The sequence below is a fragment of the Engraulis encrasicolus genome, chromosome 2 (genome assembly GCF_034702125.1).
Source record: "Engraulis encrasicolus isolate BLACKSEA-1 chromosome 2, IST_EnEncr_1.0, whole genome shotgun sequence".
Lineage (NCBI taxonomy): Eukaryota > Metazoa > Chordata > Actinopteri > Clupeiformes > Engraulidae > Engraulis > Engraulis encrasicolus.
In genome coordinates this window covers 34,995,287-35,021,016 of record NC_085858.1, presented here as the reverse complement: position 1 = coordinate 35,021,016, position 25,730 = coordinate 34,995,287, and the positions used below count along the sequence as shown (strand labels likewise).

The following is a 25,730-nucleotide window of genomic DNA, read 5'->3' as shown; positions in this document are numbered from 1 at the left end:
TGGGTTGAGCGTATGCACGGTGCCTCTGGAGTGGGCAATTATTTTGCCTCAAGGGCCACATTAGGTTTTCAAGGGTCACTTTACTTGAAAACCTGCTGCTACTAAGTATTGTACCCCAAAAACAATTTCATTGCCTTTTGACAATGACAATAAATTCTTGAATCTTGAGATGACTTGGCTGTCAATAATGGGGAAAAAAATATGAACACTGACATAACTTGTATGGAATGGAATGGAATGAAATGAATTGGAATGGAATGGAATGAATTTAGATATACTAGCCTTGGTTAATCCCAAACCCACTGTGCCTTACCAATGTTTACTACTTGACTTTGTCATCCCTTCTTGTATGGAAATATCAACCTGAAAGTGGTTGTGGATATGATGTATGTCAGTATCTGTGGATATATTTGATACATCTATACTCCCTTACATGTTGTACGTATATGGGCAGTGTCCAAATGCTCCTATTCCCCATGGAGCATGTTGTGCAGTGAGACCATGAAAACACTGCTGCAGTTTTGGCCAAGGTCACTTTCTCTTTTTACGGTTACAGGGCAGAACTGGGCTCTTACATTCCTTTAACCCTTTCTGTCCCGCAGCCGCTCCCACTCTCCAGCGAGGCTTGCCTCACCGGGCCGTCATCGGGCCCAGAACGGAGAGGACTGGGAGGTGTCCTCCACCATCTCCTCCCCCGCCTCCATCCCAGAGTACACAGGTACAGTATAGCCCCACACAAACACTCTCCCACCCAATTACACTGTAGCTACTTTAGGCAGGACCTCTCTTATGCTCATTCCACCATCTCCTCCTCCTCCTCCTCCTCCTCCTCCTCTCCAGAATCCATTCCAGAGTACACAGGTACCCAACAGGCAACATGCTATCGCACCCGCTTACATAATATACTGTACTCACCTCCGTTTTTACATTTACTGCACGAGAATCATTTAATGAAGCTAATCTAGTCTGTATAATTTAGTAGTGGTAATATACTGTCATAGCCATAGTTTGTAAATCCCTTAATCTTCAGAAGATGAGATGATAAAGTTGACACATTTTTGGTGATCCTTTCTTAACACACCGTTTCACCATTTCTGGAAATAAGCTCAATATTCTCAACACGCCTTGAGGTAACAATTGAGTTTTTTCTTTGTCTCCTTTTCCTCCAGCCATGTTTTTGAGTCTGGTTACATCCCATTGGTCCGACAGCCCATTAGTCCAACTACACACGTACTATGCCCAAACCAAAACAATTCCTAACCCTAACCGTCATTAAAGGCATGTTCTGTCAGTATACAGTTATTTTACTGGTATCATTTTGGAATTATTCACTTTTAAGTTAACTGAAAAGTTAAAACTATGCTGAAACCAAAGCAATTCCTAACTCTGACCGGCATGTAGCATGTAGCCTGTTAGCCCAGTAGCCTGAGCGTTATTATGCTCCTCTATGGCTTATTTTCTGACTCATGGGCTGTCGGACTAATGGGCTGTCTGACCAATGGGCAGACCCCTTTGATTGAGTCTGGCAACGCAAACTTATCATTGCTAGCTGGTCACATACAGTATGATGCAATGATAAATTCTAGCTTTGAGCTGAAATGACTGCCCTCAGACTCGGAGAGAATGGTTGGAAGTACAGGAGAAAGGTAAAATCCAATTATTTAACTCAACGGGAGTTGGTAAATTAGCTTATTTAGAGAAATGGTGCAGTGGTGCTTTGATGGTCCTTTGAAACATAATTTGCTGCCTTTTCCAGCTAAATTACTCTTTCTACCAGTGACCTGATATAATACTGATGACTAACTGTTGTTACGACACACAACCAAATCTGTGTTAATGTTACTGTGTGTGTTTACAGGCCCCAAGCTCTACAAGGAGCCCAGCTTCAAGTCCAACAAGTTCATCATCCACAACGCCATCTCCCGCTGCTGCCTGGCTGGCAAGGTCAACGAACCGGTGAAAAACAAGATAGTGGAGGTGAGGGACCTGCCAGTCCTTGGCCCCCCCATCCCCCATCCCCCGGGGCCCCACGCAAACACTCGAACATGTCCACGCTTAGTAGCCATGTCATGGCACCTGGACCCAGAGCCAGATTTAGACGGTCTGGGGCCCCTAGGCTACAGGTTGCTGTGGGCCCCCCAGGAAGGCAAATTCCGCGACAAATTTACATAAGCAGTGTCATAATAACGAGCTAGGAATTAAGGATAACATGCCTACCAACTGAACTCAACATGACACATGTAGTTTTCAATATTGCATCCTGTCAATATTGCATCCTGTCTTGCCTGCAATTTTTCACTTTTGCCCAATCAGGTGCCCCTTGGCAGGTGGGGGGCCCTAGGCTGCAGCCATGTCTAGCCTGTGCATTAATCTGGCCCTGCGCGGACCTGTACCACCTTTGCTCCCCTTTGGAACAGAGACATTTACTCTGATCACCTTCAAACATTGTGAGAGTAGTGCCCATTTAACATTTTGTTTCCAAGTGGGTCATTTGTTCACAGAGAGGATAGAATGTGTTTCTGTCTCCTTTTTTTGTTTGCCTTCTTGTTTCACTTTAGCTTTTGAGTAAAGTTGCGCTACTATATACACACTGGGTCTCTTTAGTTTAGACCATTGTCAGAGGTGCTGAATTTATTTGGTAAACTCTAGTCATCGTATTTTCTCAGTTTAGAGCTTGGCCAATCAATTCCTGATATTGGGATATGTTGTTCACAAAGGGGTCAATCAATGGCATTTTCTGTTTCTGTGCCCATACTTCTTTTCTTGATTAACGTTCCTGGTCGAGGAAATCTGCACAGCAGATACTCTTTCATCTTTAGAATCGTAATCACAGGTTCTGAAAACAAAAGAACACCTAAAATAAGATAAAAAGAAGTCGAAAGGCGAAATGCGTTGTACACCTAAATAAAAAGCAGCAAAATGAAGTCCACTAGTATGCAGTGATTCTTCTTCTTTACTGTGGATTACTGATGACTGCACTTCGCCAGCACCTGGAACCTGGCTGTGCATAGGAGTTTGAGATCTTTGAATAAAATAAAAACACTTTCGGGAGCCAATGAATGAAAAAGGGAATATTCTGCATAATATGTCTCAAAAACTTAGAATGACTAATTAGTCATTAGAATTAGAATTACTAATTTTCACCCTCCTCCTCCCCCCTTGTCACAGGAAATGGAGAAGAGCTCGGCCAACCACTTCCTGATCCTGTTCCGGGACAACAGCTGCCAGTTCCGGGCGGTGTACACCATGAACCCCGAGACGGAGGAGATGGTGCGTCTGACGGGCATCGGCCCGCGCGTCATCGGGCCCGGCATGGTGGAGTCCATCTTCAAGTACAGCTCGGACCGCAAGCAGTTCACCGCCATCCCGTCCAAGACCATGTCCATGAGCGTGGACGCCTTTACCATACCGGGACACCTGTGGCAGAGCAAGCGGCCCGGTACTCCCAAGAAGCCTACCACCCCCAAATAATGACAACAAGGCTCTGGTACCCCCCCCCCCCCCAGAAGCCTACCTACCACCCCCAAATAATAATATGAAGGCTCCAGGGGTGCCAGAGACAGGCCACAGGTATCACCACCACTACCACCACCACCACCACCACTACCACCACCGACCACAGCCAGCCACAGTCCTCAACACCACCCAGCAGACGCTCTCCAACATCTGGGCTGCATTGCACATCAGCCATGGAGAGCCTCCTCCTCAGGCTCCATCCCAGACACCCTCTCAACACATACCGACCCACCTTCCATCGCCTGTAGCTGTCGAGTAGGTGGATATTCTGTCTCCATTTTCTCTCTTGCTTTGGTTTGGTTTCAGTAAGTAGAGAGAGATGGAGAGAAAGAGAGGGAGGGGGGGGGGTGGATTTGGAGAGTTTGATGGTGATTGTGATGGTTATTGTGGTGGTGATGGTGATGGTGGTGGTCGTCACTTGAAGTCTTATGAAACACTAGAAGGATAATCTCACAATGTTATTAAGGACTGTGCCATCTACTCTGCTATGTGCACACAGAGGCCACAGCGCCCTCTGGTGAAGTGCTGTGTGTATAGCAAAGCCGGCCGGTACATGAAGGGCCAGAACATGAAGACTACAAAAATGTGCCCTCTTCGTAAAAAACCCATACGGAGCAAGGCCTCCCGTAGAAAATATTTCCAAAATGAAGGCGATGACAATTATGATGATGATGATGAAATGATTGTGCAGACGAAACAAATGTCAAACCTTTGAATGAATGAAAAAAAGAAACATGTCTAAGAAGTACAAAAAAGAAGTAAATAATGTCCAAATGAATCCTGCTGGAGACAGCTGGGTCTGGTCAGACTGCAGACTACAAAGGGCTGTGACGCGCCCTGTTTGCCATGTGGCTCTTCCTGTGTGACAGCCAGGAACCAGGCTGCTCTGCTCTGCGGCGCTCCCACCGTAGGATCACACACACAGGAGAGCCATCTTGTCATCCTTCTGTCAGTCTATCAGTTGTATCCGACTCCTCCTCCTTTCTGTCTTCCTGAATCTTTTTTCCACGGTCTTTCCACCCCTTTTCGTACTCGGTATCTGTACCGTTTGTCTTTTTTTTATCTTCCCATGTGTCCATGTTGTCATTGTCTTGCTGCTTTTGACCTTTGACCCCTTTGAAAGCCTTTGCTGTTGTCAGCTTTGGGAAGACCCCCGCCCATTTGAAAATGGCACTGCTCTGTATTGAATGTACTGTTGGGGGGTCCCCACCCCCAGCCCCAGCCCCTGCCCCCTCCCCACACCCCAGGCCCCCCATTTCTATCCAGCAGTGGGCCTTGTGACGTGTGGTCTGCTGTCGCGTTGTTTTTCCTCAGTGGCCAGTCTGGGATCATCAGGAACATGGGGGACACACCATGGGGAGACCATATGGGAGACGGCTCTTCCCATTGGTCAGGGGCCCAAGGTGCAGGGTTGGGGAACATACAGGTACTCTTGCCATGCTGCTGTGCCTAATATATCAGGAGAACACGAAGGACCCATATACCCACCCTCTCCTATCAGGACATCGTTAAGAGGACATTCAGCCCCCACCACCACCTCTGAACCTACAGATGTCCAATACCCATGCCCAATGAAGAAATCCCTCTTCTTTTGAAGAAAATTCCAGGTTTTTTTTCTCCCTCTCTTTTTATCTTTCCCTCTTTATAAGAAAACTGCACTTTTGACATGTGGGTGTGTGGCGCATGTCAATCATCTCTCAAGCCTTTGCTGGGCCTGAGAACAGAAGATCATATCGGTGGACTTCCGGTTCTAGAATCGCTCATTTTTCCTCAGAACCATACGTCATCTCCAGTGTCAGTTTACGACGAAAGAGAAGCTACCCCCGCTGACTAGCAACCGTCATACCCAATGCTACTGGAAGAGACTTCGCTTGAAACTTGCTAGCATTGACTAGAGGAAGCGGTGATGTGACTTAAAATCAAAACAAAACCCAATAAACAAAATGGAAGAAGATATTGGAAGATTTAAAATGTGGTCTGAATCGTGTATATGAATGATTCTTTCCAACTTTGACAATGATTTGTATAAAGTGAGATGACTTTGTAAAGCTACCAAGCTAGCCTGCTGTTTCAGCACGAAAGGGTGTGTGTGTGTGTGTGTGTGTGTGTGTGTACATGTGGTTGAATAGGTGTGTGTATGTCAGAGAGGGAGACAGAATGAACAAAAGAGAGACTGACCGTGCCCAAGAAAAGAAACAAATGACATACCGTTGAGTCCAAAAGAAAAACTTGATCTTCCCTCATTGTAGGGTCAAATAAAACCCCGTAATGAGTGAAAAAGCCGTGTCCTCCATATTGAATATCAAATGTGTTTGCACGCATGTTTTTCTCAGTGGTGTATTAAAATACACATACTCAAACACAGTAAACACAGGGCTGGTTAGACTGCCACATTTGTGAAGGCCTCTCCCGACAGCAACAGTTGTGTCTGTAACATTTAGGCTGCTCTTTTTGTCTGTCTGGCTGTTGCCGTACTGGTTGGCAGTATGAAAGAGAAGCCCAAACATGACTAGGGGCCTCTACTACAAAGCTGGTTCAGGAGTAAACCACATTAAGTTAAGAGGTAAATCATCTAATAGAAGAGCACAAAGTCCTCATGTTCTTAAGAAAATGAGGACACCAAGCTCTTCTATTGGATGGTCTTCCCCTTAACTTTACCTGGTTAAGAAAATGATGACTCTGGTAAACTCCTGGTTTACGCCTGGACCAGGGGTGCATTTCTCGAAACCATGGTTGCTAACTACGTTGGCTACTTTGTTGTTTGCAATGCAATTTCCCATTGGCAACTACCCAAGTTGCTAACTGGCTAACAACTACGCTTTCGAGAAACGCACCACAGCTTTGTAGTATAGGCCACTGATCTCCTCCTCTTAGTGGTAAACGCTACACTCTACAACTGACCCAAATCTGGTTGTCATGGTACTCTATATGGGCATTGAGGAGTGTGCCTCGTTTCCCACTGCCCCTCTTTTCAACAGCAAACATTTTAAAATGTCATGTGGGTTAGTGATGATGGAAAGTAAGTAATTGACTACACTTATAAAAAAGAGCACTGCCTCCTAAAGTTGACTTGTGTATAGGCTAAAGTGTGGAGATGTGAATATTTTTCTAAAGGCCTATGTGAAGAATGTCACCATTTAATGGTGTGGGATGGGTATGGTGGTAAACATAAATGAATGGCCTGGAATGTAAGGTGTGTGTGTGTGTGTGTGTGCGTGTGTGTGTGTGTGTGTGTGTGTGTGTGTGTGTGTGTGTGTGTGTGTGTGCGTGCGTGCGTGCGTGTGTGTGTGTGTGCGTGTGTGACCACATCAGAGTGTGACGGTGATTTCTAACTGGATTCTGTGCAATTCTCCTGTAGTTCTTCTCACCCAAGGGTGTATTTATTGGGTAGGGAGTAGAGAACCCCATTTTTTAATGTTTAGTTTCGGTTATTATTATTATTTATGTTTTGGTTTAGGTGGTGATTTCTTTTCAGTCATTTGTTCATTTCACATTTGTCATCTCGGCACCATCAGTGTCTTTACTTCCTTTTATTTTGTGTTGTTGCCATGTCCATCTGTAGTGATATGTTTTCTTTTGTTCAAATTGTTCATGATTACAAATTTATCCCAGGTGACTGGATCAGAAGAATAAATAATTTTTTAATCAGACCTCCTTTTCTCATTCTCATTCCCGTCATTGACCAAATGTGTGTTGCCTTTTGTTTATCTGTTTTTCTGTCATATTTTCTGTTGGCATTAACTATACATAGCATATATTGAAATTCACATGTTTGTGTTCATATTATCAATGTACAGCAAGAAACCCACACACACAAATACAGTTGCACTTGTCACAGTTTATGCGTTCATTTTAGCAGTTTATTTTCTGATTTCCCTGGTAAGAGGCTGTTTAAAAAGGCATGGTTTGGCAAGTGAAGAAGGCACATCATTTTTGCAGGGTGTGTTCTGTCTCTCGCGTTGTTCCTTTGAAATGTGGATCTGTTAAGTCCCGTGATTATTTTTTTAAAAACATTTCAGCCGGAGCCACGTGGAAGCCATTGATGCAGTGTACACACGCTCCATTCCAGCCATATATCCAGTGCTCCAAAGAACTCCTTTCTTTTACAGCCAGCTCTTTAGCAGACTTGTATTTTTGAGTAAGCCGGTTTTAAATCCTTTTCAGCCTGACAGACCTGGCTATGAATAGGCGTGTGTTTTCTGATCTCAGAGGGGAAAATCCCCTGAAAAGTAGAGGGTGTTGGCCTTCAAACATGTCAAGTCTGTGTGTTTTAGAAGATTGATATTCAGGCAGTGTAGTTCTTCAGTGGCACAACACTTTATAACCATTTTGCTAAACATGAAAGGAAAGAATAAATCACTCTGCCCGATGAAGGTCTTGCAAACGAAAGCTAATAGCATTCACAGTAAAGCCGATTGTGCAGGCTTGAAGTGTGCAGATTTTTTTTTATTGTAAAGATTTCACTTACAGTAATCTGCACCTTGCCACAGATGAGTGGTGACCTTTGACTCCTAGCTATGCTGCTGCAATATTGTGCCCACTTGATTCAGATGGTGGGAACTGGCTCTTGGAGCACAGTGTTTTATTTTGTCAACAATGTCTTCCTTCTACACTTGACTCCCACTGTGTTAAACACATTTGCTACATTTGGCTCTGGCCTTGTTGCTTGGCTCCAGACTTTGCTGTGAAATGTCTCCAGTTCTGCCTAGGATACTGATCCGGGGATCACACACCATGCTGGAAGTATGATGATGGGTGGGTTTGCTGGAAGTGTGGTCAAAGCTGATCACGTGGGGCTCTGTCTGATCCATCGGGGGAAAAAACCCTCAACTTCTTCATAGAGGCCTGGTATTCAACGCAAAGCAACCATGACAAAATCCAGTGTGGCAACAAACGATGTCTCCCAATGCAAAGACAACGGGAAAACAGCTTGTGACCACGGCCTTGGCTCTGGCTCTCAGCATGGGGGTGGTGGTGAGAGCTGCTAGCTGTGCTTGGCGTGCAGCATCTTCCTGAGCAGTGAGTTGCATCATGGCAGATCAGATCCCCCCCCCCAGCAAGGGATGTCACCCAATGCAAAGTGAATTTGAAAACAACACAACGCAAATGACTGTGTGTGTGTGTGTCTGTGTGATACCAGGTCCTTGGTTCTGGCTCTAGTTGTCCTTGGCGTTATGCTGGAACTGTCATCCCTTTAGCTGTGCTCTGCGTTATTCTAAAACCGGCATCCATCCGCTCTCTCTAGCTGTGCTTGGTGTGACGCTGGAACTGTCCTCATCTCTAGCTGTGCTTGGCGTGATGCTGGAACTGAACTCTCTCTAGCTGTGCTTGGCGTGCAGCATCTCGGTGAGCAGCGAGTTGCAGGGCAGGTCCCCCAGCAGGTGTCGCTGGTACAGGTACTCCTCCAGCTGCAGGCTGATGCTGCGCACCTCTGGCAGACGCAGCAGCAGCTGGCCAAACTTGTCGGAGCAGCCGGGGTGCGAGCGCAGCGTGTGCTCCATCAGCGTGCGGTTCACCTGCTCCTGGGTGCGCTCCACCTGCTCGCGGTCCTGCACCGACTTCACGTCTGGGGAGGCCACAACACACCGCCACCATCAGGCACAGAGAGAGACAGACAGTCAAATTATGATAAGGAGATGCACACACACATATACACATGGGGTCATATCACACCCGCGCACACACTTAGGAAGAGGAAAAAGAGTGACATTTACACATACAGAAATACTCAGCGGGGTTGCAGTTTATTTTACATCAGGGGTCACACGAATACGAATACACGCACACGCACACGCACACGCACACACACACACAGGATCTGGAGATTGACTTGTGAATGTATGCATTACAGAATTATACATTACATGCAAGTGTAAAATGTGTTTTTCCTAAACCGCAATTATACCCTCAGCCTGGTATGCAATGTCATGATTTTAAAGATATATAACACATGTGGTATCATCTTCTAGAACAGGGGTCAGGAACCTCTTTGCTGGAGAGAGCCATGAACGCCATTTTTGAATAAATACATTTTCACGAGAGCCATACCATTTTAAAACCACTGAATACAATTATATATTTCAATTGAGCCCAACAATTTTAGACTGTACTGTCAAGTTATTGGTTTTATTGATAACAGGTAAGTATAGGGTTGCCAACTTCATTATGGCAAGGGTCTGGGAGTCCTTCCCTTGAAAATTCTGTATTTCTTAGATGCAATTTACTGCAGTTTAATGCATTTTAACCTCCCATGTCCTGTTTCAACTCAATATGGAACCTGTACTTTTATTTTTAAATATAGGACGATTCCATATTTCAAGGGATGGTTGGCAACACTAGATAAGTAAGAGCCACATACAGTTCCCAAAAGGGCCACATGTGGCTCTAGAGCCATAGGTTCCTGACCCCTGCAATAGAAGGTGCCAGCTGTGTTGTGTGATGTTGGCTCACCAGGGTTGAAGAGAACCAGGTACTTCAGACACACAAAGTCCTGTCTGTTCAGCTGTAGGGACCTGAATTTGGAGACAAGGTCTTGGGTACGGGACACCAGGCTGCTCAGGGTGACCCCGGCCTGGGAGAACACGTTTGACACCTCGATCTGAAAGAGGTGAGCAAGGTTAAACGGTTCTGTTGAAGACAGGCATGCAAAAAGTACGAGAATGTACGATGGGGTAGATTGAATGATTATTTTCAATTTGAGGAAAGGGTGAAAAGTTCTTATGGAATGTCCATCAATAAAATCGAGGTTATTGAAGCTACAAAGGAATAGTTCGGAATGAATCAACCTGAATTCTCAGACAGGAGACATTGGTAACACTTTAGAATAACAACCCGTAAAACGCTTTGTAAACACTTCATAAATAATGAAGTAATTATTAACAAAATATTTACAAATCTTTGTAAATGAGAAAGAAATACTACATTGACACACCACAAGCATCACAAGCGTTGTAATTGGATATCTTAGAAGGGTCATCATCACAGACAATTGCTCAGTTGACAGTGTCATTGCGTTACCTGTTGTCCTGTGATGAGGTATATGCAGCCGTCTTTGCCGTAGGCCACCTGTCTGCACAGGTGATCCAGCACCAGCAGCTCACTCCAGCAGCTCTGCAGCAGGGCCATCTGGTCATCCACCTGGGACATACATACGTCACAGAACTTCGCTTAGCTTAGCTACGTCACACAACGCACCAGCCAAACAGGGATGGGTTAAGGCATGCAATACCCTTAGCAAAAAAAAAAAGTCTCTCCTCACCAAAAGGGGAAACTTCACTTGGGCACTAGAACCCTCTAAATCTGACAAAGAGTAGGCCTACAGTAAATACATTATGCTACCTGTCACAATCAGTTAATTTTCATAATTATTATAACATCCAATGCACCGGTTAAAACACTATGTGTGACTCTAAGCATCCCTCGTCTATGCATCCTACTCGGTGTCCACATCTGTGCATCCTTGTAGTGATGGCCAACGCACTAGGGTCAAAGACGCGCAAAATGAAATTGTCATTCAGTGTAACGAATACCTTCTGCTGACTGTAACTGTAAAAAACACGACTCTTTTTATTTTTATTTTTTTCAGTGAATTCATGAAAGCCTCGGCTGTCATCCATTCACTTGAAACAATTTAAAAATCATGTTTTCTACCGTTACAGTCAGCAGAAGGTATCCGTTACACTGAATGACAATGCCATTTTGTAAGTCTTTGACCCACCACTCAACAATGCCTTACCTGAGCCTCTATGACAGGAGTGTCGAACTCGAATTCACAACGGGCCTAAATCAAAATCTGGGATGAAGTAGAACCCGATATACTGTATATTTTTGAATTGACGAAAATTGTGCATGCACGTCACACTTGATACTCAAAGATGAATTTCATTCAAACTTGACTAAAAAAAACAATCAGGCCCATCATGTAGTGCAGTGCAAAGGTGCCTGCACGTTCTGCTGCAGGTGTACATTTGAAATGATCTTAGGTGCCAAATAAAATTCCTATCCCTGTTCTACGCACCTTTCATCTCTGCATGCATCCTCCTGTGTGTAGTCATGTATGGATCTTAATGCTGCCTTCATTTGATTGCTTTAAACTTGCTTTAATGCACCTCTAGGAGCCCACCTCTACTGTAGGTATCTTTTCTACGGTATTATGACTAGCTCAGTCCACAGATAGGCCAATGGACGACCAAAAAATAAACGAAAAAACAACAGCATCGACCCCTTAGCACTGAAAATGCCCTGTATGCCAAATGACCTCTCCAGCAGCCCTGCATCCTTATCAACATTCTTCTATAGATTACAATAGTGGTATACCACTAGAGTAGTTACCACCTCATGTGTAGTAGTTACCTTGAGCTCCTTGAAGAGGGCGCTGTTGCGCGCCCACTCCACCAGCCCAAACAGGGTGTGGTCGGCCATCTTGCACATGATGCTGAAGGTGTTGAGGCGGTCGTGCTTGCCGCGGCTGGCCTGCTCCTTCTGCAGGCTGGCCAGCACGCGCGCACACAGCTGGCTCTCGTCCGGCTCCCCCTCCATCAGGCGCTCCAGGAAGTCCTCCGGAGGATGGGGCACCACCAGGGCACCACCAGGGGGTGGGGGCCGCACCGCCAGCAGGCCACCAGGGGTGGGCGTGCTGGGGGACGGGGTGACCGTGGGGGTGGGCATGGGTGAGGGTGTGTGTGTGGGTGTGGGTGTGGAGCTGGGAGTAGAGGTTGGTGTCATGGTAGAGGTTGGTGTCATGGTGCCGGTTGGTGTGTGCGTGTCCAGGGCTGGGAGATACATGGAGTGCACATACGATGCACCGGGTTTGGGTGGAGGTGGTGGAGACGACAAGGGTGGGGGCGACTGGCTGCAGCCAAACGAGACGGGCCTCTTATCCATGGCGTAGCCGTGAAAGGGTGGGTGATAGAGACCCGAGTACGAAGGGTGGGGCGGAGCTGCAGCCAGCATTCTGTCCCGGCCAGAGGAGTCCAACAGCACGGGGAACTCTGATTGGCCCGTGCTGGTCGTGGGGTGTGTCTGTGATGAAGTGTGGTAAGAGTCCGGGTGCAAGACTGCAGGCGTGGGGTTGGATAAGGGCAGTAAGTGAAAGTCATGAGGTGGCGGTTGGTGGGTCAACTGTGATGGCTGCGTTTCCAGTTTGATCCTGTAGGGGGCGGTGCTGGGCTGGTTACTGTAGACAGTGCCTCTCTGCTGCTTCAGCTGCCGGTCTCGACGGTACAAAGGGCCAAACTTGTTCCGTCCTCCTCTCATTCGGTCTGCTCGCACAGCTGTTGTGTAGAGGCAGTCAAAGTACACACACACACACACACACACACACACACACACACACACACACACACACACACACACACACACACACACACACACACACACACACACACACACACACACACAGCCAATAGTATGTTAGTAACCTTAAAATCTGTTTTTCTCTCTCTTTCTCTGGAACCGAGCACAATCACACACACAAATCACATGCAAAGCCAATAGTGAGTTCACCTTATCGCTCTTGTGAGCACTTACACGTACACACATATAAATGCAATGGCTTATAAACCTTAGAGCAGCCAATAATAAACAGTTTGTTTTTCTCCTTTCATAAACACAGGAGTACGGGCACACACATGCCAATGAAAGTATATCAGTTTTCTTTTTGGAAAGTTTTATGGATATTGTGTTGGTTCAATGACCCTTCGCCGTACTGAGGGAACCTGAGAGCAATCATCTTGGCCAGGGCCGGGTTAATGCACAGGCTAGATATGGCTGCAGCCTAGGGGCCCCCCACCTGCCAAGGCCCCCCCCCCCCCCCCCCCCCCCCCCCCCCCGCCCCCCCTCCCCCCCCCCCCCCCCCCCCTAATTGGCCAAAAGTGAAACATTGCAGAATTGTGACAAGACATGTTATCCTTAATTCCTAATTCATAATTATGACACTGGCTATGTAAATTTGTCGCAAGATTAGCCTTCCGGGGGGCCCACAGCAACCTGTAGCCTAGGGGCCCCAGGCCATCTTAACCCGTCCCTGATCTTGGCGGGGCCCATAGTACACTGTGCACAGAGGTCCATCATCAGCCGTCTTTATCTGGGTCAGTCAGGCCTGCAGCTGCACTGCTTTATGAGCACAGAGATAAGTCACCTCAGGGAAAGTGAAGGGGAGCTACAGTATGTCAAATAAGTGAGTACACCCCTCACATTTGTGCAGATTTGTAAGTACCGGTATATCTTTCCATAGATGAGACTGGAACCATGCCGTGTGGTCTGAAGAGACAAAGATAAACAAATTTGCTTTAGAAGCACAGGGCTTCTGTACACAGTGGAAGTGTGTGCTGTCAGAGTCGTTAAGGTGGTCACACATTACATGTGTGCTCTGGAAAATTCGGGCTTTGACGGGAAGCAAACAACCAGTAGCAAACCAAGGGAGGCGGGTCAACCATGCCGTTTGGAGAAATGTTAATTGTTATGCTCTTGGTCAGACTAAAGTCTCAAAGAGATTTGAAAGTCGATGATAGTCAGGCTGTAGAAATGCAGGCCTCACCCTCTCTCCTCATGCCCACGGCTAGGCACTTCTGGAAGCGGCAGGAGGGGCACCTCTTCCTCTGCGCCAGGTCCATGGGGCAGCTCTGCCGCTCCGCACACGTGTAGCGCTTGTTGTTCTGCACCGTCCGCTTGAAGAAGCCCTGATGCAGCAGAGGGAGAGGGGGGCATAGTTATGATTCCAGCATTAAACATAAACATTATATATATGTATATACAGCTGCGGGAAAAAATTAGAGACCGGCCACTTCAAAATTTGAAGTTTGTCTGATTTTACCATGGTATGTCTTTGAGTGAAACAACATTGTTATTTCATTCTGTACACTGTTGACTACATATCCTCCTAATTTCAACAGGAAATATTGTCATAGAGCATTTATTTGCAGAAAATAACACATGGTCAAAATAACACAAACGATGCAATGACCACCAGATGAATACCCTGACGTGAACAGCCCAAACTCCAGGCCTGACACCCTTGAAAACCTCTGGAATGTGAACAATATTTTCTTTCGAAATTCAGAGGAAATGTATTCGGTAGTTTGAACAATGAAATTACAATGTTTGTTTTACCCAAACACATACCTATCAATAGCAAAGTGAGAAAAAAAAGAAATTTCCGAAGTGGTCTCTCAAATTTTTCTGCGGCTCTATATATATACTGTGTATACAGTATATATATGGGAGTAATTCAGTGGGGGAGTGAGCTTAATATTAACACTCATAATAATAATAATCATCATCATCATCATCATCTTGCAAAGTCAGTGTAGTAGGGTCAAGTAGGTATGTAATGTTTAATGGCAACAACAGGTCTATTTGTCATGGTATCGGTATGTGTGTATAGGGGATAACGGTAAAGCTACACGTGCATACTAGGAAAAAAGCTGCAGTATATGATAAGATGCCGGTATCCACCTTGCAGCTCTCGCATGTCAGCAGGCCGTAGTGGTAGCCTGACACTCTGTCCCCACACACAGGACACCTCTCCGCAGGGTCCACCTGCCCACCACACTCCGTCTTGGGCTCCTGGGCTGGAGAGGAACATAGGCACCAGAGACGGTCCAGAGTCAGATCTACTGTAGTATAACACTAGCCTGGTATGACCTGCCCATAATACTTCTCGAAGTACTATGGGCAGGTCATACCAGGCTAGTATAACACTGCTCAATGGGTTGTTTAATTCATGGTTTTAAATGCAATATGTTTAGTAGAAAAAACAGCACAGGAAGTTATTCTAGAAAAAAAACCTGTGCATTGTTTTGTTAGACCCATAAAAGTCTCTCCAAGAACATAAGCACTAAGGACAATCTTAGATGACCCAGAGTCAGAGCAATGGCATTGTGCAGTTGGATAGAATTAACTTTATTGTCATGCCAGCATGACATTTTTTGTAAGTCTCAATGTATGAAATTATACAGGGACTACAATTATTTCCATTACACAAAAGATTCATGAACACATACGTATATATCTCACATCCATCCCCTTCCTCTAGTCACACTCCCCAGCATACACATCAGACATAAGCCAAGCAACGATTGGCTGTGTCATTGGCAGTATAGGTGGCGATATACAGTAGGTCAGGGCTATTCAAATGGAGGCCCTGGGGCCAGATACGGCCCTTGGATGGCAAGGTTCTGCCCCCCCATAAGATCAGAACAAAATTAAAACTATGTGTGTGCTATCTGTGGCCGTGCATAATTTATGATCACTAACACTTCAGGTTGGGATATCTCTTCTATGCATTCACATGAGTGTCACAACAGTGTCATAAATAGACCATCCTAAGGCTACTAAGAAATAGAGAAGCGAATAGGCCTATCTGTTCTGTCTGGAAAGCTTTCTGCTTGTTTTGCACCCTAACCTCAGACACCGTGCTGCTCACAGTTATACAGATTCTACGTTCCACCCCTTCACTGGAGGTCCTCTGTGACTTTTAAGTGAATATCCCTGCACGAGGTGTTTGGTAGAAGATGTTCAAAGAACTTTATATTGTACAATCAAAAAATAAAAGTCTCTGCAACATAAAAACAAATAACTGCACTGACTGAAGAGTTGACCACAGAAGTATGCATGGCATTTTAGTTAGTGCCGCTGATCATGACATGTCAGCAGGTATATGGCAAAATGACGGCCTTTTGTTAACACTTTGTTTGAAGGGGTCTGCATGAGGGTGTCATGTAACAGACATAAGAATGACATGACACATGTCAGAAACATTAAAGACACATTACTGATGTTATTGACTGTTGTCATAATATGTCCTTCAGCTTTTGGAATGTCATGTCATGACACCGAAAAACCTCGAAATTCCAAAAATGACTGACACATTGACAACAGTCATAAATGTCAGTAATGTGTCCTTAAAGACCCTGAGGTGTCATGATGGTTAAATGACACCCTTTTGAAAACCCCTTCAGAAAAGTGTAAGCAAACTTTTTCAATGTTTCTGTTGGTTAGCGTTTGTGGTAAGCCAAAAAGGTGTAGCTCAGGAACTGGGCAAAAGCAACGGAGGTACTGTACGCACGACACAGCAGGATCAGTCTGAGGTCTGTCATTTATCTAGGTCATGTGACCATGGAGAGGGTGCACGATTGCATGGCCTCTTATCAAAGAGAGGGAATAACTGTACATCGATTCGCGACAGCCTTATGTAATGCCTGTGGACTGGACTGGCTCCACAGATCAGACACACACTGACGACTCAACCTGAGCAATCACAATCTTTTTGCATGCCACAACAACTTTGTAACGCCGCTGAAATTAATTGTCAATTAATCTACTGTACTACCCCACTACCTTCTCTAGTAGTCAGGTAATGGCATTATGAGGGAGCAGTTAGTAAATGTACTGTCAACGTCCAAATATGAACTGTGGTAGGCTATCCATCCACATTTTCACCACACAGTCAAACGAACCTAACCTTTCTTAAAGAGACAGTTCATGGGTTAACACTTTATGCTATATTATATTGTACAATTCCATGAACATACACCACATGTGAGTGAATGACATGGTGGTTCAATTCAACCAACAGTCTGTTGAATCAAGATTCCACCTGCTTGCTATTGTAGACAGTGTTTGATAAAGCATGAACCCTTCCCAACAACGACACACTGGAACTCCAGGACTGTGATTTAATATTATTTCATAGATGTCATCTCACAGAGAGTAACACTGAGAAGGTGCACACATCCAAAAACAGTCTGACTGATCAAAACAGCAGTCTAAAAGATGGAGGATCCCCTGTAGATGATAACATTAATTTACGAAGCAATGAAATGTTCCAACCACAGATCCTATGACACACGCTTTCACATTCAATAGCCTACTCACAGGTAGATGGTCCTTCGAGTGTGCACAAGTCCTGTGTGTAATCCCTGGGATGGGGGCCCATGTCCTGGGGCTGGTCTGGGTGGTAGAGTGGGATGTTCATGGCCTATGGAGCCAGTATTGGCGTTCCAGGGGTCAGGAGTCAGGAGTCGTGGATCGGGGGTCATCAGTCCATAAAGCCAAAAAGGTGCCGGTCACCTTGACATGGTGTCTGTGACGTCCAGAGGTGCCCACAGACAGCTCAGCGGCTCGGGACCGGAGACGCACGGCGAGCCGGACGGATGGGGAGAGAGCGAGAGAGAGGGAAAGAGGGAATCGCGCTGGGTAGACGAGGCCCCATGGCCATGTCGGACTTTGCTCCATAGTGGGGGTAATAAACCTATCCCCTGACTGGCACTCCCTCCTGGCCCTCTCTGACTGTCCAGAAGAAGAAAAAAAGAAAAAAACAGAAAACAGCAATGCAATCTGGAACAGGGCTGCATTGGCCATCTGGCATAACAAGCATTTCCCTGTGGGCCCCGCCCCCTCGTGGGCACCTATTTTCAGAAATGTTCTACGCCGCTAATTATGAGGGGCCCCTTTAAGCCAAACGTGCCCGGGCCCTATTTCTCCTCCAGTCCAGCCCTGATCTGGAGTCTGGTATGTTTTGTGGAAAAGCACAGGACACAGACCACCTATCTCATCACCATACAATATATGACAGTCATTGAGACATACAGTAGGTCGCGACTGGAAACCCACTCATGGGTTTTATGGAGTTGTTGAAGCATGGGTCATCAGACCATTACAGTTATCAGACTCACACACATGACGGCAATTACATGCTCCTGGATGCTCTTATCCTGAGTCACTCTCTGTACTCTGAACTAACTATGAGGACAGTCCAGTCCACCTGAAGCAGTTAGGTGACAGACCGTGGGATCCAACCAGGGGCATCAAAGTATGGAGAGCTTGGTGACTGTGAATAATCAGGGCCCCATGTATGACACATCATATAATTTTAATATCATATCAATATTTAAGCAGGGGACCCTACCGTGGCGCTAACAGTGGGGCACTGGTCGGCAGCCGACCACCAGGTTCGATTCCCGGCCTGGGTCCTCTCCCAGCCCTTCCCCGTCTCTCTCTCCCAACTCGCTTCCTGTTTCTCCTCCACTGTCCTGTCTGATGATAACCAATAGAGTATATAAAAATACTTAGGGGCTCCCTTGGAGCTGATTGTACATTGGGCTCCGAATCTAGTGCTACGCCCCACTAGATCAAATCGACAGTGAGGACAGTCCTCTGGTTCTTCTTTCACATGTATTGATCAATCCCCACCTGACCCCCACAACCAAATAAGAGGATCAGTTTACAGCAGGGGTGGGGAACCTATGTCTTGAGGGCCGTTTACGGCCATTGAGGCCCTTTTATCTGGCCGCCGATATCATTTTATATTTATACATTTATGACATATTTTGTAAAGGAATCTTAGGAATTACATTTGCAATACAATTAAGTTATATTCAGGGGGGGTACAGAAGGTGGGGTCTGTTTTAAGGGTGTTTCAATATAGGCTGTTTCAATATAGGCCTAAAGTGCAGGGGGAAATCCTGGTTTGTGTTCATAGTCCGGCCCTCGGCGGACTTTTACAGCCCTTGGAGGAATTTGAAGTGGCCCCTTGAATGAAAAAGGTTTCCCACCCCTGGTTTAGAGTAATGAGACTTGTGGGGACTTCTTGTCCACTTGTTTCATCTCCAAACTTTCAATGACCATTTTCATAACTTCCACTATTATACTGTATTTATTTGATCATGCCACTGAGACTTACCTCAGAAACACATACTGTGTAAGCTATGACAAAAACCATGGCTGGTCTTGACTTAACCCTGTAGTGCAGACAGAGCCTATGTTATAACCTTATTGTCACCAAATGTAATGGCTATGACTTAATCTGTAACTTAAGACTCTCTGTAATGACATACAGTAGCAATGTTGTTATGATGTAGTTAAATTGAGTATTTTCTGCAAATAGTGAATAGGCCCGCCAGCGACCCCATCTGTACTAAGAGGCTACAGACCAGCAATTTCAAATGGAGCTTGTTTGTGCATGAATCATTCCATGCTCATCAGACCAATCCAGGATCATCACGCCACATTATCACATTACAAAATCCACACCTCTGATCCATCCAAGTGGTCATATAACAACGGTCCAATTATGAACAATCGACTGCCACAATTATGTGACGCTTGACGTCAAAGCAGATAACCCAGTCCAAGGGTGATTGGTTATCTACAGTGCTCAAGGGCTGAATGAACACCAAGCTCTTCCAAGAGTCTTGCATCAGATGGCAAATTCACACTAATACAGTGATAGGTGTGTGGCAATAAAAAGCTCACTAAGTCAATGGGACTCTATAGTTCAGATAAGATTTGAGCTATTGATCAACAGGTCGTCATCGTAGGCCTACTAGCCCAATACAATACTTGCTCTCTTATCAATTCAGATGTTCCTGATATGTGGCTGTACATTCATGTAGTAATGTGTTGTTCATATTGAATGGGTTGTTTTGATGTCTGTAGTAGTTGTTAACATCTTTCATGGAGCAGTTGGCTCAATGTTTACACTGAATGTTTTCACAGTAAAACAAAGGAAACAGTGCCCTCTAATGGTCATTTAAATATTGTGATTGATATGAAATTGTGAAAAGACTTTGGTTTTAATCAGACAACCTGGATGAAGTGCTAGTACAGGCCTATTAATGTGCTGACTATTTTTTTGTCAGCCATTAGGCCTACTGCTGGTTTATATTGACCAAGCATTTTAGAAAATGATTTCTGCACCCCGTCTTGTACATTTCTCCACACAGACCACAACCCAGATGCAATGCTTTGTAAAAATGAAAATAGTTTAATGGTCAACACAATAAAAAGTACAGGTCAGTTTACTATTAATGCAGTGCTGTGTTGATTGCTAACAATAAAAATTATACAGTTAATAGAGTGGCATTCTACTCAGGAGTGGTGTGGAAACAGACAGATTTCCTTCTCCTGAATAGGATATCCATGGCACAATGGAAAATAGTCCCTGCAAAGCCCAGTTTTCTGATGTAACATTTGGAACGAGCGTCCTCCTCCTTCTATCCTAGATCACACACTGCCCTCTAGTGGGAAGTTCTATTTACAATTTTATTCATTTTGGACACACATGGTCTCCCTCCACTGCGTACCACGCCTCGTTGTGCCTCTCAGTCATCTTCATGGGGCTGAAAACACAGAGGAGAGAGAGAGAGAGCGAGAGAGAGAGAGAGAGAGAGAGAGAGAGAGAGAGAGATTGTTAATTAAACATTTATTGGAAAAAAAATGTCTAGTTCTCAAATACAGTAACCTCTCCCTTCTGAACTATGGGGTGGGAATGGGCCTGGGGGGCACATAGGTCTCCTCCTACCTGTCGTAGCCAACGTCATAATGGGAGCCTTTGACGAAGGATGCACCAGCCTTCTGCAGGGCCATTCTCAGGTCGCGAGCGTTGGTTCTAGAGGTGAGTCCCATCAGCCAGCCTCCATAGCTCCTCACATACAGCTTCATAGCGGGTGTCTCCTCGAAGAAAACCTGTGAGGAAAAAAGGTTGACATTACATTGCACTGAGCTCCCAGTCTTAATCAAAGCAACTTATTTGAGGGACAGTACAGAGACAGTATTTAGTAGAAAAGCTGCACTTTCGGGTGTAATTCTTGTATTTTATTCTAGTGTCCTGGGCACTCCAGCCGTGCATGTAAGCATGGAACAGTAGGAGAACTCTTCTTCTTCATTCTCAAATGAGATTCGAACACATGACCCTTCAATTCAAATATCGGAATGTGCTGAAATCAGATTCACTTTGAAAAAAAAATGTTGGGGGGGCTTTTTGCCTTTATTAGATAGGACAGTATGAGATGGAGACAGGAAGCGAGTGAGAGAGAGAGATGGGGGACGATCTTGAAATGACCTCGGGCCAGTATCGAACCCGGGTCTCCAGCAGAACAGTGCAGTGCCATACTGTTTGAGCCACGCCAGGGCCCAGATTCACTTTTTAAATATGTTTGGATGTTTTAATCCTGTGGCTGGCTAACAGGTTTGGTTCTCAGCTGCTGACAGTCAGGCCTGAGAGCAGGGTCACTGACAGCTTTGGCCAGGCCTGGGACAAAGTCATCTGAAAGGGCCCCCTCACCCAATACATACAGAATGAAGACCTAATTCTGCACACACCCTGCCCCCACCCAGCCTTCTCTGGGCCCGGGACAACTGACCCCTTTCTCCCACTGTCAGCTTTCTTGCCTGAAATAAAGGTTTTATTTGGAGGACTTCAGTGGACAACATGCCAACATACATCTATGCTTGTCTTTTACGTCAGCCATGTAAAAGTGAAAGCATGTCACACATCAACATCCATGTGACCCCCTGATGAAGACGGAAGCTATACCGCCAAAACATGTCAGGTAAAAGATAAAAAACTTTTACATGATGTCTGAAGTAAAAGAAAAACTTTAGTGTTACTAAAACAGTTAGACATAAGCAGGGCTCTAGTCTAAATTAACTTTTTTCATCACCAGCCAAAATGGCTAGTAGATGTCCCTCTTAGCCAAATTCACATTCACTAATGGGTCAAAGTGGCTAGTAAGTTTGCATTTCCAACCATCCAAACAGAAATTTCACCAGCATTTGACCAGTTGGCTGGTATTAATTTAGAGCCCTGGACATAATGAACGTTATACGTGTCAACGTACGCTTCCGTCTTTGGGGGCCGGGGGCTCCTGGGCTCCGTCCTGGAAGGCACTGGGCAGCAGGAAGCTGACTTTGTACTTAGAGGACGTCCACATGCTGGTGGTGTCTTTGGTCTTGATGACCACGGGGGAGGTCATGTCAATCTTCAGGCCTGCAAGGTGACAGACAGCACAGTGTTTTTAATTGCCTACTAGTAATGGTTAGCTTTCGAATCACTAACCTAATCACACTTGATCAAAAGCTCCTTTCAACTTCCCTGATGACCCATCAACTCTTATTATCTGTCTGTTGCGCAGGGCCGGTTCTGGCTTATTTGGTGCCCTAGGCGAGTTTGATTTCTGCCCCCCCCCCCTACCTTTGAAAGAAAAAAAAATCTTTCTTATACCTCACAGAACACAAGACTAATATCCTTAGTAAGCTTAACTAAATAGCATCAAGAACAATAACCGTTTTTCATCAAATGGATTTGTGGTTCTTTTTGACAGGCGACCAACACATCAGATTGAGTCGCATGAAAGTAGCTTCACTGTGTGGTGTGTGGGATGTGATGGTGGTGGGGCCCCCAACCCCAGATGAGAGGGAGGTTATCAATGTGTTTGAATTGTAACGTGAAATTGAAATGCCAGGAGAGTGATACAGTACATTTGCATGTAAAATGCATGTGTAGACAATAAGCCTACCAAGGAGGTCTGCATTGATCTACACTATCTACAGCATCACAAAGCATGGCAGCATAACAATTTTAATAAGCTACACATTTGTGCTGTCTTCCAAACCAATTTCATTTCTGGACTGGAAATAGTGGTGCATTTGTGAGTAGGAGAATGAGAAGGGGGCTATCTATGTGTTTGGAGGGACAGGGTGAGAGAAAGGGAGAAGAGCTGTCACGCTATTGAATTTCATAATATACAAAATATAGTAAATAGCCTCACTTGTCTGCTGTGCATGGTTCTGTTACATGATTAATGTAGGCTATGTCATTCTGGTCTGGAAATTAATGTTTTTTTAAGCTTACAACAAGCAGGTAATTAATGTGGATGGAAGGAGATATGGCAGCTAAAATTGTTTTAAACATTGCACCAGTCTTACTTTACATTGCTTGTCAACCTAAGCAAGTATTATGATATCAGGTGGGTGTTAGTGAGTAGTGAGTAGGCTACTAACAGCTACTTTACTGGATTTCATTGCTTGGCATACTTGGCTAATGTTAGCATGCTAACTAGCGATTTCTCTGATCAAAAACAAAGCTCTTTTTCTCTCTAATTCCAAATAGTAACCTCATAACTATTAGGCTTTCCATAATCACAAACGGTTGCTGATTAAATCACATAGTTCCAAAACACCCTCTGAAACTCCTGCATCATGCAATGAGTGGTTTAATGAGAACATAATAATCTCCATCCGGCAGACTGTTTGCGCTTGCCCCCTCTGTCTCTCGAGTGAGTCTCCAAATTCAAAATAGATGCACGCTGTCACTCGTCCCGCCCCCTTTCTCAGAACTGTCTGTTTATTGGTTCACAGACTTCCCAGAGACAGTTGGAAGAGATATTACTATTGGCTGAGGGGCGCTTTGCCGTGAGGAGCGCTTTCGCCACTCTTTGTTGATTGCGACTTCATAAAAAAAACTTCATATCGCAAAATTACGCATAGGAGAGCGCCATTTCGGCGCCCCTTCTTCACATGGCGCTCTAGGCGACCGCCTAGCCGGCCTATGCTAAAAACCGGCCCTGCTGTTGCGGGTACGCACGCACACACGCACGCACACACACACACACACACACACACACACACACACACACACACACACACACACACACACACACACACACACACACAGACACACACACACACACCTTGACCTTACCAGCTGCGTTGTTGCCCTGGATGTACTTGAAGAGCTTCCAGAAAGCCCTGGTGATGGCCATGTCCATGAAGTAAGATTCCTCCACGGCAGAGATCCATTTGGTGTTATCATAGGAGCGCACCTGAAAAAACAAACATGCATTATCTCTAAGAAATGTACAAAACCTACAGAGCTGGTTGGATCACATTCATGGCAGGCTTTTCTAAACTTTCTGAACCTGTTGGCACCTCTGGCCAGTGGTGTAGTCTACTTTTTTTGTGGTGGGTATACTGTATATTTCAGCATGTTTTAAGGTGGGTCTACTGTATATATGTGTGCTATTCTAAATAATGGATAAATCCATTTTAAGTGGGTATACTGAAATCCCTGAAATTTTGAGGTGGGTACATACTGCATATACCCGCGTTCTACATAGACTACACCACTGCCTCTAGCCTCATATCATTCCATTATGATCAATGATGGTGAGTCAGTTGTGAACTGCATTAATGTCTGAAATCTAAATTAACATATTGCAACAGTAGGCAAAAAAAGACTGCCTGAATGGCTTACCTCATACTCTTCCCCACTGCAGATTGTTGTGAAATGAAGACATTCTTTTGTCTCAGTGCCGTGTGTGGTGTCATCACATGGACTGACAGGGGATAAAAGAAATTCGGAATTAAAACTCAAATTTTGTTGAGCCTAGAAGAATATTGTATCTCACAGACCGAGGACCGCTGCTGGAAAACGTGTTTGTAGTCATCAATTGCCAGTCATATCTTTTTGTGTCTTGTTGGCTGTGTGATAACTTTCCCCATGTCCCCCAACCCCGTGTTACCACTGAATGCCTTTTTTAAATGTACTTAAACACAAGAACAGTGCTACAATAAGAAGGAACAAAAAGAAAACTTACCCAACCGTTGCCTCAGCGGCCATGGCAAACGCCACCAACAGCATTCCTAAAGGCGCCCAAACCCTGCAAGAGGAGATGATTAGACATGATACAGATTGTCTTGTCTCAACACGACAAACAAACAACTAATCTGCAGACACTGCTTCCATTTCATCAGCACTATGATTTTCAAGAAATAATGTGATTTAAAATTTCACTACTCCAAAAAAAGTAAAACATTCTTAATTATTGATTTGCCAAGGGTTCCCTGGCTATAATGCAGCATACTTACATCTTTTGTCCGAGTGGATGTTCACCAACGTGTGTGAAGTGAAAGTTGTGTTCAGGTTGTGTTGAGTCAACTTCTCTGCTACTTTCACTGCAGTCCTCCCTCGTTTATAAAGCCACAGGTGAATGTAGTAGGCAGTGCCCTTCCTCCTGGTATGACCACACCCACCCTCTCATCATTCCTCTTCTAAGGTTATGCAAGACCCACCTGATGCTGCACCCACAATGTGTCGGGTGCAAACAAGGGGTCGTATCAAATAAATATTTGTAGGTTGTGCCACTCTCAGATTGGTATGCTCTCAAGTTCACACCTTGAGGCGATCACGTTTGTTGACATAAAATTAAGTTGTTTGGTAACCTGTTCAACTCACGTGTGTGGGCCTGTATGCGTTATCCAACACTGAAAACAGGGGAAAAGCACTACATAATGAAATGAATGCACTGTAAATTCAATGACAGAGACCCTTTCTATATTGAGGCAGTTGTCACAGCACAAGATATCTAATTGACAACGCACGATTCAATATTAATGAGCATATAATTAATTAATGCTAAGATTTTGATGTTTTT

At 45.0% G+C, this 25,730-nt stretch overlaps 3 protein-coding genes across 4 annotated transcripts in view; 1 reads left to right on the top strand and 2 right to left on the bottom strand.

The window, feature by feature from the left end:
• camsap3 (calmodulin regulated spectrin-associated protein family, member 3) overlaps window positions 1-6,243 on the top strand; it is a 62,261-nt gene extending 56,018 nt beyond the window's left edge. For both annotated transcript variants that reach the window (XM_063187421.1, XM_063187412.1), the window contains exons 15-17: window positions 603-718; window positions 1,859-1,977; window positions 3,169-6,243. In XM_063187421.1, the coding sequence (XP_063043491.1) occupies window positions 603-718; window positions 1,859-1,977; window positions 3,169-3,471 (538 nt within the window). In that variant the 3' untranslated portion in view covers window positions 3,472-6,243. The remainder of the gene's footprint in view (window positions 1-602; window positions 719-1,858; window positions 1,978-3,168) is intronic.
• A 2,591-nt stretch (window positions 6,244-8,834) lies between these two features.
• nr5a5 (nuclear receptor subfamily 5, group A, member 5) lies at window positions 8,835-17,673 on the bottom strand. The gene is made up of 7 exons (XM_063215115.1): window positions 17,392-17,673; window positions 14,971-15,086; window positions 14,054-14,195; window positions 11,869-12,788; window positions 10,534-10,653; window positions 9,967-10,114; window positions 8,835-9,082 (listed from the first exon to the last, which is right to left on the bottom strand). The coding sequence occupies exons 1-7, from the start codon at window positions 17,489-17,491 to the stop codon at window positions 8,835-8,837; spliced, it is 1,794 nt and encodes a 597-aa protein (XP_063071185.1). The 5' UTR covers window positions 17,492-17,673.
• Window positions 17,674-20,258: 2,585 nt separating this feature from the next.
• On the bottom strand, window positions 20,259-25,285 carry soul5 (heme-binding protein soul5). The gene is made up of 7 exons (XM_063187402.1): window positions 25,165-25,285; window positions 24,894-24,956; window positions 24,551-24,632; window positions 23,999-24,119; window positions 22,137-22,285; window positions 20,819-20,982; window positions 20,259-20,636 (listed from the first exon to the last, which is right to left on the bottom strand). Coding segments are annotated over exons 1-7 (654 nt in total). The 5' UTR covers window positions 25,167-25,285; the 3' UTR covers window positions 20,259-20,563.
• Window positions 25,286-25,730: the final 445 nt, after the last annotated feature.

Excerpts from the sequence above, each read along its gene's own strand:
- nr5a5 (XM_063215115.1), bottom strand. The coding sequence starts at position 17,491 with ATGAACATCCCACTCTACCACCCAGACCAGCCCCAGGACATGGGCCCC. Across the intron at positions 14,196-14,970 it reads TGACATGCGAGAGCTGCAAG|GGCTTCTTCAAGCGGACGGT; the intron begins GTGGATACCGGC and ends CTGCTGCATCAG. Across the intron at positions 10,115-10,533 it reads ACCTCATCACAGGACAACAG|ATCGAGGTGTCAAACGTGTT; the intron begins GTAACGCAATGA and ends CACCTCTTTCAG.
- soul5 (XM_063187402.1), bottom strand. Across the intron at positions 24,120-24,550 it reads GCAGTGGGGAAGAGTATGAG|GTGCGCTCCTATGATAACAC; the intron begins GTAAGCCATTCA and ends TTGTTTTTTCAG. Across the intron at positions 20,637-20,818 it reads TATGACGTTGGCTACGACAG|CCCCATGAAGATGACTGAGA; the intron begins GTAGGAGGAGAC and ends CTGTGTTTTCAG.